The 20,000-nt window shown below is 49.0% G+C and overlaps 1 protein-coding gene across 1 annotated transcript in view; it reads right to left on the reverse strand.

The window, feature by feature from the left end:
• grin2ca (glutamate receptor, ionotropic, N-methyl D-aspartate 2Ca) overlaps window positions 1–16,690 on the reverse strand; it is a gene marked incomplete at both ends in the record, with an annotated part of 62,738 nt that extends 46,048 nt beyond the window's left edge. Inside the window, 2 exon segments of the mRNA XM_084448741.1 lie at window positions 15,438–15,653; window positions 16,469–16,690. Coding sequence (XP_084304867.1) covers window positions 15,438–15,653; window positions 16,469–16,690 — 438 coding nt within the window.
• Between the last annotated feature and the right edge of the window lie 3,310 nt (window positions 16,691–20,000).

Genomic DNA, 20,000 nt, shown 5'->3' on the forward strand with positions numbered 1-20,000 from the left:
GCCGTTTGCCACAGGAAGCTACTTTGGTCTCCAGTACATAAGTATCAGGGGGTAGTGGTCAATTCAGAGGTGGGTAAACTCTATCGAGTGTTCTCAGTCTCATTCCAAAGAGGTGGTTAACTGAGTTTACTTGGGTTTATGTAAACAAGTAAAAATGTCATTGAGTCCCAGGTCTAATGGCGGAGGTTAGGGATTGATTGAAGAATTTTTACAGCTCACTTATCTGGCCCCCGGGTGATTACTGTTTTTTTGCTTCCCTCTGGAATATGTCGAGAGTGGGTCGTATGACCACCTCCCTTGTTCTCTGTAAAGCGCATTGTGTTGCCTCTGGGTATGAAATGCGCTATACAAATAAAGCTTTGATTGATTGATTGATTGATTGATTGGTTAAACTCACTCCTTAAAGGAGCACTAACATCCCCTCCGAGAGAGACGTCCCTTTTGGCGCAATGGTTAATGTGTCCGAGTCACAGGCGAGGGAGCTCGTTGAAGCGTGGTAATGAATCCCGCCTTGGGCAACCCCCTAATATGGGTTATGCGCCATGACCCGGGTGGCCAGTGGTGTTGGGTGAATCTCGAAAAAAAAAAATCCAGGAGTCCCAGGTTTAATGGTGGCGGTTAGAACTTGGTTGGTTAAACTCATTCCTTAAAGGATCACTAACAGTCCCTGGAAGAGTGTGTCCGACTCACAAGCGAGAGAGCTTGTTGAAGCGTGGCATCAAATCACGCCCTGGACAGTCTCTATGAGTTACATTTATACCTCCACTACACCCTACATACTGGAACACTACATAGTTTCATTTGCTTTCACTACTCCTATCATTTACTGTCTTTACTATGTGGGCTACGAGCCTGTAATAAAGTTTATTATTATTATTATTGAGTGATATGAAGTGACTAGACTAGAATTCCACTTGAATGATTTCACTTACACTTCAGTCACCGAGACAAGAGACAAGAGACCAAGAGACAAGAGACCAAGAGACAAGAGACAAGAGACCAAGAGACCAAGAGACAAGAGACAAGAGACAAGAGACCAAGAGACAAGAGACCAAGAGACAAGAGACAAGAGACAAGAGACCAAGAGACCAAGAGACAAGAGACAAGAGACAAGAGACAAGAGACAAGAGACAAGAGACCAAGAGACAAGAGACAAGAGACAAGAGACCAAGAGACAAGATACCAAGAGACAAGAGACCAAGAGACCAAGAGACAAGAGACCAAGAGACAAGAGACCAAGAGACCAAGAGACAAGAGACCAAGAGACAAGAGACCAAGAGACAAGAGACGAGACCAAGAGACAAGAGACCAAGAGACAAGAGACAAGAGACAAGAGACCAAGAGACAAGAAGAGATGTTTTTGGTTGTCATCATTAATATTGGATTCTCTGTACAGAGCTTGTCTCGACCTTTGGGACTTCAAATGGTAGGTACTCAAGATATATTTAAAGGTACTACAGATTAGATAAGATTAGATTGCAGCAGGGTTTCCCAGCCTGGGGTCCGGGCTTCCCTTAGGGGGGCGCCAACGATCGCAGGGGGGGCGCCAGGCCCCAATTTGAGGCCTTAATATTAGCCAGACACATATTTGTCATAGAATCATGTTGTTGTCACACAGAAATGTTAACAAAATACATGATTATGTCTGATGAACGGCCAAAAAGCCGTCAATTTTTTGACACTACACTAACATATAAATTCAACAAATTAATGTGAGACTATGAATCGTGTCAACATTAATATTACTGCTACACTGGCGAAACACTTCATAGCACCCTAACGTAGTTACAGTAGCTGAATCTATGGATGGATGGATCTTTGTGGTAAGATAAGCTGGTAGCACATCGGATGTGCAGGTACAGTAGGCTACAGGCCTGCCGTGGTACTGTTTCACCTTCTGAACATAAGAAAATGGACATCCATGTTTTTTGTCTGAAGAAGGGCTTGTAGCCCGAAACGTTACCTCAGTGTCAATTAAAAATCCTGGGAGCATATTTATGGTGTGCAGACTTCCTTCTTGATCACCTTCTGAACATGCCTTAATCCACCCATCTGTGGGGGAGACAGGTCACCAGGAATCTTGTCGAACGTCCACTCTTCAGACAACACTGGGCACAGCCTGCTCCCATCGTGCAGCTCTGAAGATACACCTCGGTCCCAGAGTGACCTCCGACCCCAGACAGGCTAGAGCGAAGGCCTTCCCTAACCAGAGCAAGCTAGGGAAGTCCTCCATCCGTATCCATACACTTCAGGACTCACACCGAGGCTTGTACTCTTCCCTAACCAGAGCAAGCTAGGGAAGTCCTCCATCCGTATCCATACACTTCAGGACTCACACCGAGGCTTGTACTTCTGTGAGCAGAAAGTCGGTGAGTATAACGCCTCCTGTGTGATTTTAGTTTCACAAAGTGTTAAAAATGTAGCTTTGGACTAAAACTCTTTGACAACCATTGTTGAATCGTTGAGTGGTGGTAGCTGTGTAATGTATTCATATATGGAACTAAAGTACAACTAATACTATATGAATCATATTAGAAAAGTGACATACAGTATTAAGCTCCCTATAGCAAGGTTATATACAGTAAGTGAAATAAATTTGACTTGAGGCTTGGTGCGGGCGGGAGAAATGCACTCTGCATATATTACATGGTCTATTTCATTTTCAAGTTCAAGTACTTCATATGGGTTCGAGCTTTCTCTGTAGCATTACACTTCTTGTAAGATACACCCAAATACAACCATGTCTCTTCCTCGTGGCGAGGTGCAGAGAATGCATTACATTACATTAGACAGAGCTGATGTGACTTGCCAAAAAGCTCCAGTTTTGTCTCATCTGTCCAGAGGACATTGTACAAGAAGATTTATGGTTTGTCAATATGTATTTTGGCAAATTCCAGCATCGCTTTTTTATGATTTGCTTTCAACAGTGGTGTCGTCGGTCACCTCGGTCGTCCATTTTGCGATCTGACACTGATGTACTGTAGCTTGACCTTAGAGTTCACCTCTAATCACTTTGGAAGTTGTTCTGGGCTATTTGGTTACCATTCGTATTATCAGTCTCTTCCATTTGTCATAAATGTTGGCCACATCCAGGGAGGTTGGCTACAGTCCCGTGGACCAGGAGTCACAGGAACATCAACCTGCCTGGAGATGGTCTTATAGCCTTTACCTTTAACATGCTTGTCTATAATTTTATTTCTAATCTCCTGAGACAACTCTCTCCTTAGCTTTCTGTGGTCCATGTTCAGTGTGGTACACACTATGATACCAAACAGCACAATGACTACTTTTCACCCTTTAAATAGGCAGACTGACTGATTACAAGTTTGAAGACACCTGTGATGCTAATTAGAGGACCCACCTTAGGGTGTATTCACATAAGCGAAAGTGATACATTTGTTTCATTTCTCAGCTACTGCGGTTTGCTTTCACACAGCACTTTCTTTACTCTGTAAAGAGAAGGTAGACACAGTCTACCTTCTATACCCTGGTCTCTAGACACAGTCTACCTTCTATACCCTGGCGTCTAGACACAGTCTACCTTCTATACCCTGGCGTCTAGACACAGTCTACCTTCTATACCCTGGCGTCTAGACACAGTCTACCTTCTATACCCTGGCGTCTAGACACAGTCTACCTTCTATACCCTGGCGTCTAGACACAGTCTACCTTCTATACCCTGGCGTCTAGACACAGTCTACCTTCTATACCCTGGCGTCTAGACACAGTCACCCTTCTATACCCTGGCGTCTAGACAGTCTACCTTCTATACCCTGGCGTCTAAACACAGTCTACCTTCTATACCCTGGCGTCTAGACACAGTCACCCTTCTATACCCTGGCGTCTAGACACAGTCTACCTTCTATACCCTGGTGTCTAGACACAGATCTCTGCTTTCTTGTCCTTGGTGTCTATACAGCACCCTGCGTATCACTGGCCTAGTATACACAGCTGGGAAGCTGACTGAAGGGGGACAGGAGAGGGTTTGGGAGCAGATGAAGGGAAATGGAAAGAGTTGCTCCAGTTTCAGAGGCAGGCCGCAGGCTGTGCCCTCTACCACCCCTCCCCCCTCCCCTGCAGGCTGTAGAGTAGAGTAGAGTAGAGTATGATACCGTATCGGCTTAGTTTAGTATAGTAACCTCTCTTCCTCCTCCTCCTTCTTTTTCTTCTCCTCCAATTGTCCCTCCTCTGCTCTACTCCTCCTCCTGTTCTCTCCTCTTAAAGCTCTTCCTCTCCTCCTCCTCCTCCTCCTTATCCTCCTCCTGCTCCTGCTCCTCCTCTCTCCTCTCCTCTGGCTTCTTAACAGTCCAGTCATGTGTGCTAACCATGATTACGGCTATTGATTCATCCCCCTGTCTTCCCTGGGAACAAGACCCTGAGTAACGATTGATCTCTGATTGATCGCCAATAGAGAAGAGAACCAGCTTTGATTTCATTTTCACCAGAAGTTGATGTATAGCTACACGCCTCACAGGGCGCATTAGAATCCCATCCTGGCGTACGGACATTTTTCTCTCTGTCTCTCTCTCCTCCATCCATCCTTTCTCTCCCTCTCATTCCATCTCTTCTTCTCTCCCTCTCTCTCTCTCTCGCCCTCTCTCTTCCCATTTCTCTTTCTCTCTCTCTCTCTCTTTCTCTCCCTCGCTAGTGTTCCACTGGAAAAGATACGCGCTTTCTCCCCAACTCTTCTCTCGCTGCCCAGGGCGGGGTCGGACTGCTCAGACCATCCTCCTCTTCCTCCTCTTCATCACTGGTCATCTTCCTCATCTGTTGTGGCGCCCAGGAAGACCAGCGCTCACTCTCTCTCTCTGGTAGCCTATTGATTATTGTGACAGCCACATTGATTAACTGGTCTTGGTTTGAACTGTTTTCTCATTACATGTGCATCAGGAAAGACACACTGGCCCAGCTTTGCAGTTTTAATGTATAGCTAATGAAGCTGCTAATTCAGTCTGAACGCGCCCGGACAGATCTGCTTTTCGGTTAATGTTTTGCGGCTTAATGACATCAGACTCGCGTGAAAAACGAACGAGGCTGCTGTTTTTGGTCGGACGACATCCCAGTGATCAACCACACGGAGGGCAATCTCTCCACCCCTCTCCTCCAATCCTCTCCTCTCCTCTCCGCCCCTCACTCCTCCCTTCTCCTCTCCTCCACTCCTCACTTCTCCTCTGTCCCTGTCCACTCCTTCCCTCTTCTCTCCTCCTCCCTTGTCCTCCTCACTCCTCCCTGCTCCCCTCTCTCCTCTCCTCTCTCTACACTGTTTTAATGCACATAACAATAAAGTTGACCTTGAACATGAAGACATCATTTAATGTAACTGGCCATGGTGGCTATATATCAGCTGAACACACAGGAAAGCGCTTCAACAGCCAGATGTGCATATCCACACACACACACACACACACACACGCACACACGCACACACGCACGCACACACACACACGCACACACACACACACACACAACAAAGACACAGCAGTGTCTTAATTGATTCCCTCACAATGAAAGATGTCCCTTGATTGGCTGTTTACAAATTAGAAAGAACTTCAATTTAACAGCTGCCAACCTTTAGGTAATTGCATTTCTTAATTATTTTATTTATGCAGTAACTGATGAATATGAATGATTAGCTTCCACTGCCCCCGGTTGGGGTAATTACAGCCTAAATGACCTCCGGGGGGTATTAGACACCAAATGACAGGTCTTTTATTGCCCCTGAGGAGAAGGCTTACCCAGAGCCCAGATTGGCCGGCATGTTTTGTGAAATGAATATGGCCACAGGGCCAGAGGCTAGAGGGTTTGTTCTACACGGAAGCACCGCAGTAAGGACAGTCCAATTATATCTGCAGCTGTTATGGTCTTCAAGGGTGTCACGTGGCAGAAAGCAGAGTCTCTCATTCTGGTAATGTGCTGTATGTGTGTGTGTGTGTGTGTGTGTGTGTGTGTGTATCTGTCTGTGCACACGCGCATCCATGTGTGTGTATGTGTGTGTGTGTTGGTATGTGTGTTGGTATGTAAAGCAGCTCAGACTAACTTGTACTAATGGGAATGGGGGGGGGGGCTCCGCTCACTCAAAACTGACATCTCTTCTATACTGTATGATATTGGATACGAGAGAGAGGTAACGACAGAGAGAAAGAGTGAGAGAGGGAGAGTGAGAGAGAGAGAGAGAGAGAGAGAGAGAAACAGGAGAGAGAAAGGGAGAATGAAGTCAATTTATATAGCTTATCAGAGAAAAAAAAATCTATTCAAATTCAATAATATCATGCATACATTTTACTGTACAGTAACTCCAACCCTCATGCATCTTCCATATGAATGTAAATAGCTGTATGTGTATGTATGCGTGTATGTGTGTGTGTGTGTGTGTGTGTGTGTGTGTGTACGTGCGTGTGTCTGTATGTCTGTTTGTGTGTGTGTGTGTGTGTGTGTGTATGTGCATGTGTCTGTATGTCTGTGTGTGTGTGTGTGTGTGTGTGTGTGTGTGTGTGTGTGCATGCACCTGACACAGTATTCTGCCCCGAAGTCTATGGCCTGGTCTCTGGTTGTAAAAGTGTGCACGTTCAGCTACAGTAACTCCACAAAACATCAGAGAGGAACAGAGGGAGCGAGAGAGAGAGAGAGAGAGAGAGAGGAGGAGGTGAGAGGGGGAGAGAGAGAGAGAAAGAGAGAGAGAAAGAGAGAGAGAGAGAGAGTAACTGATGGAAGTCAGGGGTAAAAAACCCACCTAATATTTTCCGCTCTGGTGTGCTGCATACTACAATCACATTCAAACAGTCAGTTACACACACACATTCAAACAGCCAGTTACACACACACATTCAAACAGCCAGCTACACACACATTCAAACAGCCAGCTACACACACACATTCAAACAGCCAGTTACACACACACATTAAAACAGCCAGCTACACACACACATTCAAACCGCCAGCTACACACCGCTAAAAGGTGGAGAGGAGGATGGAGAGGGGGATAAGGGACTGGACCCCCCCCCCCTCCGATCCCCTCTATGATGAGCTGTGGCAGATGGGGAGCGCTTTCAGCCACAGGCTCATCCCACCCAGGTGCAATACGGAGCGGTTCAGGTGTTCCTTCGTGCCAGCGGCCATCAGACTGTGTAACAGTGCCTGAGCGTTCCTGGGTGTTGTGGAGACCGGCTGCTCCTGTTCCCCCGCCTCCTGCCGACCCCTAACCTCTCGGCAAGCCCCTCCCCTTCCTCTCACCTCTCTGGCCTGGAACCTGCGAACCTGGTCTGCGCTTCATTCCTCGCCAGATCTTGCCATAAATGGTAAATGGACTACACTTATATAGCGCTTTTCCACCTTAGCGGCACTCAAAGCGCTTTACAATGGCCTCTCATTCACCCATTCACACACACATTCACACACCAATGGCGGTAGCTGCCATGCAAGGTGCTAACCTGCTCATTGGGAGCAATTTGAGGTTAGGTATCTTGCTCAAGGACACTTCGACATGTGGACAGTCGGAGCTGGGATTCGAACCACTGACCCTTCAATCATTGAATGACCCGCTCTACCAATTGAGCTACAACCGCCCCCATAACCCTGGTTTGGTAAAGTACAGCCTCTAAGCCTACATTTTTGCTGCTCGTAATTTGTAGTCTCTCGCCTGCTAACGTAACGCAGTAGCAGTTCCTACCTTTTGCTTGTCGCTTATCGCCTGTGATCATTATGACTCACCCTCGTCCTCCTCCTGGTCTCTCCAGCAATCCGGACCCCCCGCCCCCTGCTGAGTAGAGCCAGCCTGCAGAGACACCCCCCCCCTGCTGAGTAGAGCCAGCCTGCAGAGACACCCCCCCCCCCCTGCTGAGTAGAGCCAGCCTGCAGAGACCCCCCCCCCCCCCCTGCTGAGTAGAGCCAGCCTGCAGAGACCCCCCCCCCCCTGCTGAGTAGAGCCAGCCTGCAGAGACCCCCCCCCCCCCCTGCTGAGTAGAGCCAGCCTGCAGAGACCCCCCCCCCCTGCTGAGTGGAGCCAGCCTGCAGAGACCCTCCCCCCCCCCCCCCCCGGTTAGCGGAGCCAGCCTGTAGAGACCCCCCCCTCCTGCTGCCCTTCCTGCCCTCTCCAGCTCCCATCTGCACTGGCTCTTATTATTTAGTGGCAGCATGTTTTTTCATAACATATATATATATATGTTAGGTTTGGCTAGTAAGACCCAGGCGCACAGCAATGGAGGAGGCAGGAAACAGGTTCAAGTCTAGAGGGGCAGTTTAATGGAACAAAAGAGGGGAGCCACAAAAAGGTTTGCCACAAAATAATAATATATATATGTGTGTGTGTGTGTGTGTGTGTGTGTGTGTGTGTGTGTGTGTGTGTGTGTGTGTGTGTGTGTGAGAGAGTGTGTGTGTGTGTGTGTGTGTGTGTATTACTAGACATACAGTATCTATGCAGCCTTGAGGTATGTATGTGTATTCCTAGACAGACCTATTGATACAGCCTGGGTGTATATATGTACATATTTTATTCTATTCTATACACATGCTGTACGTTTGGATGTATATATTCCTTGTTCTTCTTTGTATGCTTATTGCTACTATGCATAGTCTATATGCATTTTCAACCTATGTTGTAATTTCTCCACTGCTGTAACGACAAATTTATTTATTTCTATCTATCTATCTATCTATCTATCTATCTATCTATCTATCTATCTATCTATGTGAGGGTTTGGTTAGGGACCCAGGCGCAACAGGAAAGGAGGAGGCAAGGGACGGTAAAGCCCGGAGGGGCGATTTAATGAGATAACACAAAGGGGGACGTGGTAGTCGTACAGCCGATGGTCAGGCAGGAGTGTGGTAGTCGTACAGGCGATGGTCAGGCAGGAGCGGGGTTGTCGTACAGGCGATGGTCAGGCAGGAGCGTGGTTGTCGTACAGGCGTGGGTCAGGCAGGAGCAGGGTTGTCGTACAGGCGTGGGTCAGGCAGGAACTGGAGAGACGAGGAGGAGAGGTAGGGTGAGTGATAGTAATCACAAACGGGGAACGGGAAAAAAAACACTACAAAATACGGGTAAGGAGATTGTAGGCTAGGCTATACTTTACCACATGTGGGTTATGGTAAGATCTGGCGATGAGTGGAGTGTAGACCAGGTTCTTGTAGAGGTTGAAGGTGATTGCAGAACGAGGGACAGGTGTGGTGATGATAAATGGAAACCGGTGAGTAGAGCCGCGCCCGCGTCATCGTCGGAGACGAGCGCGCCGTTCTTGTCTTTGCGCACGGGCCGATGTGCTGGGCATGTCGGGATCCGACTCTTCGTCGGAGGCGAGGGCATGCGAGCCGTAACAATCTATCTATCTATCTGTCTCTGTCTATCTATCTATCTGTCTGTCTGTCTGTCTGTCTGTCTATCTATCTATCTATCTATCTATCTACTCTATCTATCTATCTATCTATCTATCTATCTATCTATCTATCTATCTATCTGTCTGTCTGTCTGTCTGTCTGTCTGTCTGTCTGTCTATCTATCTATCTATCTATCTATCTATCTATCTATCTATCTATCTATCTATCTATCTGTCTCTGTCTGTCTATCTGTCTGTCTGTCTGTCTGTCTGTCTGTCTGTCTGTCTGTCTGTCTGTCTGTCTATCTACTGTATCTATCTATCTATCTATCTTTCTGTCTGTCTGTCTGTCTGTCTGTCTGTCTGTCTGTCTGTCTGTCTGTCTATCTATCTATCTATCTATCTATCTATCTATCTATCTGTCTGTCTGTCTGTCTGTCTGTCTGTCTGTCTGTCTGTCTGTCTGTCTATCTATCTATCTTTCTATCTATCTATCTATCTATCTATCTATCATCTATCTCGTTGGCTTTCACTTGCCATCATTTTAAATTGTGCTGCAATTTAAAATGCCTCCTTCTCTCTCTCTCTCTCTCTCTCTCTCTCTCTCTCTCCGTCTCTCTCTCTCTCTCTCTCTCTCTCTCTCTCTCAGAGACGCAGGCAAGCTCCCCAGCTTTATTGGCCCTTCCTGAGCTGAATAAACATTTAGTTGACTGTCTGTGGATCACGTGGCGCTGCAGATAAAATGGCTCAGATCATTCACATACAAGTAATAAAGCTGTGACGCTCATGTCAGTCATTGAATGTGTGTGTGTGTGTGTGTTTGTGTGTCTGTGTGTCAGAGAGAGAGAGAGAGAGATTATAAGAGAGGCACTGGGATAGAGATAAAAAAAATAGAGAGAGAAGGAGAGATAGAGAGAGGGAGGGAACACTGGTAGTAATAAAAGGTATATTCTGGAATTTTTGAACTAGGGCTATGCTGTTTTAGACTGATGGAGATCATTTTCAATTAATTCCAATTTCCACTGGTGGCTAATGCTAGTGCAACACAATGAAGTCACGTTAGCCTGTCCAAAAAACACCCCCAAACACCCAAAGTGCAACCAAAAACTAATTAAATATGAGTAAAGTCTCTCTGGATTCTTTTGTGTCTATTAACCATCCATTTTGAACACAAACTATCGTGGAATCCGTCAATCGACGCGGTCACAGCTCTTTTCTGTCCTGGCTGAAAAGTGGTGTCATGGCAAATGACGCAGTTCATGGCCCTATTAGCGGCCGCGATCCATTCTTTGTGAATTCGTCCCTTAGTCATTAGTTTAGAGATGCACTTGTGAGTTCTTGCGAGTAGCAGTACACTGACTACCTACGTTAAATGCAATGATTGTAAGTCGCTTTGGATAAAAGCATCTGCATAATGATTGTAATGTAATGTAATGACTCCAAAAAATCTGAAACGTTAGCCTCGCAAACCCATCCTTGAATCATTCTGCTCACGGTCGTTACTGTCGGGTGAACAACAGCGCAACGAAATTCAGGACAGGTTGCCAGGCAACCAGGCAAGGTTGTAAAACTTGAGGACACCTTCACATATTCCGCTGAGCGTGGAGCATAGGCACTTTTCAGCTAACGGCTATGAGCTTCCCCAGATAACAAGCGGATGTGTAATAATTCTGGGCCATATATGGGCCGGAACTAAGCCACAAGGGCCAGATCTGGCCTGTATATGGCCCAGATCCGCTTGCTATCTGGGTCCACATAAGCACCTCTGTTTCTGTTTTGTATTCTCTCTCTATCTGTATTCTATCGGATAAGATTCTACTCCAGTACGTTTATTAATAAAACATTGGATATGGAAGCAGCGCACCGTTAGACCAGGATATATTTGGAGGTCTGAGGGTAATATTTGACCCGTGTGACCCTGGGGGTCGACCCCTGAAGGAGGCGCCGCGTCCCCAAAACACAGTGTTGGTTCTTGTGTTTAAATGCATATGAGGAGCCAGAAGAGTTCACGACCTATCTCGCGTTCTCCGCGGCTATTGTTCTATTAGTCAGCACCTTCACCAACACTTGTGTGTGTGTGTGTGTGTGTGTGTGTCTGGACTCCTGACCTTTAGCGGTCAGCCAGGATTCTGCCTGCTCCTGCAGTTTTAGTATTCTGCGGAGGGTATATTGATCACATGCGGTCACCTCTGCGCTGTCCTGTCTGTCTCTCTGCGCTGTCCTGTCTGTCTCTCTGCGCTATCCTGTCTGTCTCTCTGCGCTGTCCTGTCTGTCTCTCTGTGCTGTCCTGTCTGTCTCTCTGCGCTGTCCTGCCTGTCTCTCTGCGCTGTCCTGTCTGTCTCTCTGCGCTGTCCTGTCTGTCTCTCTGCGCTGTCCTGTCTGTCTCTCTGCGCTATCCTGTCTGTCTCTCTGCGCTGTCCTGTCTGTCTCTCTGCGCTGTCCTGTCTGTCTCTCTGCGCTATCCTGTCTGTCTCTCTGCGCTGTCCTGTCTGTCTCTCTGTGCTGTCCTGTCTGTCTCTCTGCGCTGTCCTGCCTGTCTCTCTGCGCTGTCCTGTCTGTCTCTCTGCGCTGTCCTGTCTGTCTCTCTGCGCTGTCCTGTCTGTCTCTCTGCGCTATCCTGTCTGTCTCTGCGCTGTCCTGTCTGTCTCTCTGCGCTGTCCTGTCTGTCTCTCTGCGCTGTCCTGCCTGTCTCTCTGAGCTGTCCTACCTGTCTCTCTGCGCTGTCCTGTCTGTCTCTCTGCGCTGTCCTGCCTGTCTCTCTGCGCTGTCCTGTCTCTCTGCACTGTCCTGTCTCTCTGCACTGTCCTGTCTCTCTGCTCTGTCCTGTCTCTCTGCGCTGTCCTGTCTGTCTCTCTGTGCTGTCCTGTCTGTCTCTCTGCGCTGTCCTGTCTGTCTCTCTGTGCTGTCCTGTCTGTCTCTCTGCGCTGTCCTGTCTGTCTCTCTGCGCTGTCCTGTCTGTCTCTCTGCGCTGTCCTGTCTGTCTCTCTGCGCTGTCCTGTCTGTCTCTCTGCGCTATCCTGTCTGTCTCTCTGCGCTGTCCTGTCTGTCTCTCTGTGCTGTCCTGTCTGTCTCTCTACGCTGTCCTGCCTGTCTCTCTGCGCTGTCCTGTCTGTCTCTCTGCGCTGTCCTGTCTGTCTCTCTGCGCTGTCCTGTCTGTCTCTCTGCGCTATCCTGTCTGTCTCTCTGCGCTGTCCTGTCTGTCTCTCTGCGCTGTCCTGTCTGTCTCTCTGCGCTATCCTGTCTGTCTCTCTGCGCTGTCCTGTCTGTCTCTCTGTGCTGTCCTGTCTGTCTCTCTGTGCTGTCCTGTCTGTCTCTCTGCGCTGTCCTGTCTGTCTCTCTGCGCTGTCCTGTCTGTCTCTCTGCGCTGTCCTGTCTGTCTCTCTGCGCTATCCTGTCTGTCTCTCTGCGCTGTCCTGTCTGTCTCTCTGTGCTGTCCTGTCTGTCTCTCTGCGCTGTCCTGCCTGTCTCTCTGCGCTGTCCTGTCTGTCTCTCTGCGCTGTCCTGTCTGTCTCTCTGCGCTGTCCTGTCTGTCTCTCTGCGCTATCCTGTCTGTCTCTGCGCTGTCCTGTCTGTCTCTCTGCGCTGTCCTGTCTGTCTCTCTGCGCTGTCCTGCCTGTCTCTCTGAGCTGTCCTACCTGTCTCTCTGCGCTGTCCTGTCTGTCTCTCTGCGCTGTCCTGCCTGTCTCTCTGCGCTGTCCTGTCTCTCTGCACTGTCCTGTCTCTCTGCACTGTCCTGTCTCTCTGCTCTGTCCTGTCTCTCTGCGCTGTCCTGTCTGTCTCTCTGCGCTATCCTGTCTGTCTCTCTGCGCTGTCCTGTCTGTCTCTCTGTGCTGTCCTGTCTGTCTCTCTGCGCTGTCCTGTCTGTCTCTCTGCGCTGTCCTGTCTGTCTCTCTGCGCTGTCCTGTCTGTCTCTCTGCGCTATCCTGTCTGTCTCTCTGCGCTGTCCTGCCTGTCTCTCTGCACTGTCCTGTCTGTCTCTCTGCGCTGTCCTGCCTGTCTCTCTGCGCTGTCCTGTCTGTCTCTCTGCACTGTCCTGCCTGTCTCTCTGCGCTGTCCTGTCGGTCTCTCTGCGCTGTCCTGCCTGTCTCTCTGAGCTGTCCTACCTGTCTCTCTGCGCTGTCCTGTCTGTCTCTCTGCGCTGTCCTGCCTGTCTCTCTGCGCTGTCCTGTCTCTCTGCACTGTCCTGTCTCTCTGCACTGTCCTGTCTCTCTGCTCTGTCCTGTCTCTCTGCGCTGTCCTGTCTGTCTCTCTGTGCTGTCCTGTCTGTCTCTCTGTGCTGTCCTGCCTGTCTCTCTGCTCTGTCCTGTCTGTCTCTCTGCGCTGTCCTGCCTGTCTCTCTGAGCTGTCCTACCTGTCTCTCTGCGCTGTCCTGTCTGTCTCTCTGCGCTGTCCTGCCTGTCTCTCTGCGCTGTCCTGTCTCTCTGCACTGTCCTGTCTCTCTGCACTGTCCTGTCTCTCTGCTCTGTCCTGTCTCTCTGCGCTGTCCTGTCTGTCTCTCTGTGCTGTCCTGTCTGTCTCTCTGTGCTGTCCTGCCTGTCTCTCTGCTCTGTCCTGTCTGTCTCTCTGTTGATAATGAGGGAAACCTCATTACATCTAATGACTGCTACTGACCTGTGTGTGTGTGTGTGTGTGTGTGTGTGTGTGTGTGTGTGTGTGTGTGTGTGTGTGTGTGTGTGAGTGCGTGTGCGTGTACATGTGCGTGTGTGTGAGTGTGTGTGTGTGTGAGTGTGTGTGTGTGAGTGTGTGTGTGTGTGTGTGTGTGTGTGTGCACTAGCATCCCCAATACACCTGATGTTGTTGATATCAGTCACAAGGAGGTCCTAATTGTAGAAGTGGGATGTGTTTCCGATCGACCTGTATTCATAGACCAGGCTTTCCAAGATAAATACTCTATATTATAACCAACTTTTATAATTCATGTTTTTTCGAGTTCTCCAACCTACAATCCAGGGTCAACCTAGGTTTTTCTCTGGAAAAGGATGAAGATAAACACATAGGAAACGTAAACCAGGAAACACAACAACTACTCTGCATACTCATATTTGGAAGCCTGGACCATGTGTATAAGTACACCAGGAGTGGTCAGAACATTTCTGGCATGAGAAAGATCAAAGAGTGTGTTTCAGCTGTCATAGGCAGCTTAGCTGTGTGGAGGAGAAGGTGCTATGTGTATCCTTAGGTGTTCTTGAATTGTCTAGCCCTGTTATATTTGATTCCCTGCTGTTCTAATATAATATTGTGGAATCAAATAAAGTATTCAAAAGTGTGTGTGTGTTTGTGTGTGTACGCGTGTGTGTGTGTGTGTGTGTGTGTGTTTGCCTGGCATTGCAATAAGCTATCCATGAGTAACTGAACTTTAACTCCGCAGGCTAATTCCCTCCGAAGCTTAGCGGCCAGCGTGTTGGTGTCAAACCTCTTCTTTGAATGGCCGACATATTGATGTTATCCATCCCAGTCACACACTCGTCTAGACTCTCTCCTCTGGGCAACACTATATTCTGACCCTCAGACAAAGATTACTGTTCCGAGGAGAATTATTACCATCAAACTCTGGCCAGTTTTGTCCCAGACATTGGCTTGTGTTTATACCTCTCAGCCCAATACTGATGATCATATAAACTCTCTCTCTCTCTCTCTTACTCTCTCTCTCTCTCTCTCTCTCTCTCACACACACACACGCGCTAACACACTCCCTTAGCCCCCACACTGCCCTTACCTTGTGATGCAGCAGCACTGCAAATCATACCTATGTACAATGGGCAAGGCTGCCACACACAAACACACACACACACACACACACACACGAACTGTGGGGTTGTTCCCTTTTGTTCAGTCGTCCGTAAAGAAGATGTAGCCCTCCGTCCTTCAGAGGCCCTTTCACACACACACACACACACACACACACACACACACACACACACACACACACACACGCGCGCAAACACACACACACATACACACACACACACACACACACACACACACACAAACATGCACATACCCACACTCCCTAACACACACACATACAGTACACACACGCAAGGCAACACCACTGCAGAGGCCCACAACGGGCCATCACACACCCACACCACCCCCCCTCCCCCCCCCCCACACACACACCCTCACCCTCACCTTGTAAGGCAGCACCACGGCGGAGCCCCCGCTGATTCCCACGATGGGCACGGAGGTCTGCGTGGAGATGAAGTCCAGGATCTGGGCCACGGCGTCCGAGCCCACGTTGTCCTCGAACACCACGCCATGGACCCGGTTGGCCGCCAGCGTGTCGCAGATCCGGGTCAGCAGGGCCCTGGGGTTGGTGCTGTTGACCAGCACGGTGATGGGGTTCACCTGGGGGTCAGAACAGGGCCGGTGGGCCAGAGTTTTCCATGGGTATGGACAGTGGCGGGGATCTGTATCCAACTTTGGGGGGGGGGCATTTACATTGAAACTTTGCAAGTGCAACATTTTTGGAAAATTAGTATTTTTTGGGGGTTGTCTTAGGGTTATCTTCCTACGCGGCTCTATGGTCATTTGAATGCCACTACCCCAATCTAAATATTGGGTGGGGGACAATTTTAATGATCTCAAATATTAGGGGGGACATGTCCCCCCTGACCCCCCCAGGATCCCCGCCCCTGGGTGTGGAGATGTACTGTAGCAGCAGACAGGGATGAAGGACTGGAGAGACCGATGTTCCTGATTACAGTTCCTACGGGAGAACCCTCTGAGGAACCCCTCGGTTATCCTTTAGGTAGCAGGTATCATCAATGAAAGGTTCTAGACGCAACTGAAAATGGGTGGATAAATTATTTTTCATAGGCTTCCTGACTGTAGTTCTGGTGGGGGAACCGTTTGAAAAACCCATTGGTTATCCTTTTAGGCAGCAGGTATCACCAATGAAAGGTTCTAGAAGGAACCGAAAATGGGTTGATACATGTTTTTTTCAGTGGGTTCTCCAACCTACTGTCCAGACCCAGACAGCAATCCGATCAGGGCCATATACAGGCCAGATCTGGCACTTGTGGCTTAGTTCCGGCCCATATATGGCCCAGATCCGCTTGCTATCTGGGGAGTCAGCCTACGCTTTTCTTTTCAAAAGGGCGAAAGCAAACGCGTAACCGGGCAACACAGCAAAATCCAGAAGCGATCGACCAATCGGCTACCTCCAGCGGCAAATCCAGGAAGTTCTCCCGGCTCAGTCGCCCCTTGATCTCCGCCTGGTAGGCGGAGCCGCTGAATACCACCGCCACGTTGACGGACGGCACCGGCGTGCTGAACGGCCGCGCCCGGCAGCGGAGGGCGGGGCCCAGCAGGAGGAGGAGGAGCCAGAGGTGGCAGGGCGGCCACCATAGGGACTGGCTCCAGCGGCCTAGATGAACGCCCATCTCAGTCTCCTACTGCCTGGACGCAGGTGGGAGAGGAGAAATGGGCGGAGACAGGGTAGGTAGAGATAGAAAGATAGAAGGTGTGAAGCAGAGAACGAAGAGAAAGAGAGATATACAGAGATATGGAGAGAGGTAGATGGATAGATGGGGGTGATAGAAAGAGAGAGAGACAGAGAGAGACATACATGATATCAGATACAGAAGACCATTTGATGTCATGTGCTGACATGTTGTGATTATTACATTACGTTACATTACATTACAGTCATTTAGCAGACGCTTTTATCCAAAGTGACTTACAATAATTGCATTTAACGTTGGACATCTACTACAACTCACCAGAACAAATCTCATTTCTAAACAAGTGACTAAGAGCATAATCTAGTGGTGAAGCCAAAGTGCAAGAATAGCAAAATATAAATAGTATAGGTGATTATAATGGTGCACATAATACCAGCACTACAAACGGCGTGTTATTTTGATTAATGACCTTTAGCCTCCAGCCCCAGCCTCATCCCCAGCCTCATCCTCATCCCCAGCCTCATCCCCAGCCTCATCCCCAGCCTCATCCCCAGCCTCATCCCCAGCCCCATCTCTGAGAGCACGCCGGCCGGGGGAGTATTTTTAGAGCGGGGGCCCATGTGCGAGGCCCGTCAGTGGGACAGGAGACAGCTGGCCCCTCTCCTCTGGTACACTCCGCCGTCCAAACCCACAGATGGTGTCCGATGTTTAATGCTTGGAGATAGAAGACAAGAGGATTGACTATGTCTCTCTCGTGACAACTAACCCCGCCTCCCCCCTCTCTCCTCTCTCCTCCCCTCCGCTCCTGCTGTTTGGTGGAACGCCGCGCCACAAAGCTCTCCAGCGTTAATCTGCCCAGAGTGAGTCTGCATGCGGGGGTATTTTCGCTACAGAGAACAGGTGCCGGCTTGATTTGAGCCCCGGAGGGAACAACTATTTACCGTACCTTGGTAAAGGGATGACTGTTGCAGGCTTTGACACTTCAGCGGGAACAAAAAAAGAGAGTGCTATGCGGTAGACTGCTGTGATAGCAGCGGAACCCTCTCCGTTCAGAACCCTAAACGTTTCTTTTGGACATGGAGAAAAAAAGTTCTATCTGGAACCTTAGTTCACGGGGTTCCACAACTGTTGCAAATGGTTTCACGAATATTTTTCTAAGAGCGCAGGAAGGCAGCTGTGATAGTGTACAGTTTGTAACACAATTTAAAGCACTGTTGTTTGTGTGTTAAAAACGATATCCTCAACTTGTTTGTTATTGTTTGTTCAAAAAATGTCCTCACAGTGCACGCCAATTTCGTCAGTCACAGGCACGTCGCATCCCTAATGGACTCAAAACACAGTCGTCCAATATCACAATAGCACAACGTCTGTTACTGTATGTCTAATGAATTCACTTGGACTGAAAGCATGCCATTTTCAGATTATAATAATGAATAAATTGTCATTTTGCAAGTCAAGCCAAAAAACAACAGCTATTCGTCCAAAAACGTAATTGGTAAGTTAATTCACAGCAAGGGGGCCCAGAGCCAAGTAAACAAACAAGACATTTCACCACAGCCAAAGTCTACAACACAGCCTGTGGCGCTCAAGGCAACGTCAACAATAATGGTGTTAGTTCATGTAACATATCTTTTCCAGCATGTTTAACACTGCTAGACAGTGGATATTTAGCCCTGGTTTTGTATATAAGCGTCCTCAGAGCCTGCGCCATTGTGGGCTCATCTGTCTTATATGGCCGGCCTGTCCTGACTTTAACAGGACATTCTCCTCCTTTATGGGCCTGGTCTTTTTACAGCTCAATATAGAATGCTGCAGCACTTCTCTGTGTGGTGTGTGATTGCGTAGTGTGTGTGTGTGTGCGTGTGTGTGGGATCGTGTAGTGCGTGTGTGTGTGTGTGTGCGCGTGTGTGTGTATGTGTGTGATTGTGTAGTGCGTGGGTGTGTGCGCATGTGTGGGTGTGCGTGCATGTGTGTGTACGTGCGTGTGTGATTGTATAGTGTGTGTGTGTGTGTGTGTGTGTGTGTGAGGGTGTGTGTGTGAGGGTGTGTGTGAGGGTGGGTGTGTGTGTGTGTGTGAGGGTGGGTGTGTGTGTGCGTGTGTGTATGTGTGTATGTGCGTGTGCATGTGTGTGTGAGTGTGTGGGTGGGGGTGGGGTATCCATCCTAATCCTCATGTAATCCCTGAGGGATGGCTGTCACGGTCCTACGGCGTCATTTTATGACTCCGCCCCTCAGATCACACATGGCTACACACACACACACACACACACACACTCTCTCTCTGACGGTAGGAGTGTGTACCGTCTGAGAGTCTCATGGTCTGACGGCAAACACACTTTATTCATCCAGCCAGACAGACAGAGAGCTGGGTTCAATCCCCGACCAGAGGCCCATTAGGGTCAACGTCTCCGAGGGGCGCAGGGAGCCGATAGGTCCGGCGCGGCTACGTGGCGTAAATGTTAAAACGCTTCGACCTTCCACACATTTAATCACAGGGCGCCGGCGTGGGCGGGCAGCTGAAGGTCGCCGCTGGACGTGTGGGATTATCGGCGAGAGGCACAATTAAACAGAACATGAATGAGTCATCAGCGCCCTTAATCTAGGGGGGTTTAGACGGGTCGATATGCCCCCCCCCCTGTCGGATGGACAGGTATCTGGAGAAACGGAGAGTCCGAACTCTTGATTGCGAGGTATCGAGCGGAAGTTACAGAGAGGCGTTGTCCCTCGCCCGTGGAGCTCGGTCGCCGGGGTTGTGGGTTCGATTCCCGCGGGGGACAGCGGCGCTGAGCATGTATGCATCCAATGTGCTGTTTCTCCCCAATACATCATAATTATGTAAAATGACATAACTACTGTACATATATATCCTAACTGTCCCTGGGATACAAGAGAAGAAGGCCTTCGCCTTTGCCTCTGTTAAACCTGGGCTATCACACAACAACAAAGATGCTAAGCAGTTTCAGTAAAAGAAGAACAGAAAAAATCTTACAGAAAGACTCGCTACGAAGTAAGTTCTAAAACACACATCCTGTCGTGGCTGTTGTTCGAGATTCAAGAAAGCTTTATTCATCACGTGTAATGTACGCCGTACAATCGCAGTGAAATGTCGCAGATTGCTGTCGCGAGGTGTTGTGATTGATGTCTCCCACCTCCGCCTCTCAATCTGACCACATCGCATCTGTTCGATGCGGATCCGCCCGGCACGGCTGGGCAGGACATATCCTTTGCCGGCGATACACACTCCTGCCAAGATGCGAGAGCAAGATGAATCTCCCAAACACAGCTCTGC

The sequence above is a fragment of the Borostomias antarcticus genome (assembly GCF_949987555.1).
Source record: "Borostomias antarcticus genome assembly, chromosome: 14".
NCBI classification, from domain to species: domain Eukaryota; kingdom Metazoa; phylum Chordata; class Actinopteri; order Stomiiformes; family Stomiidae; genus Borostomias; species Borostomias antarcticus.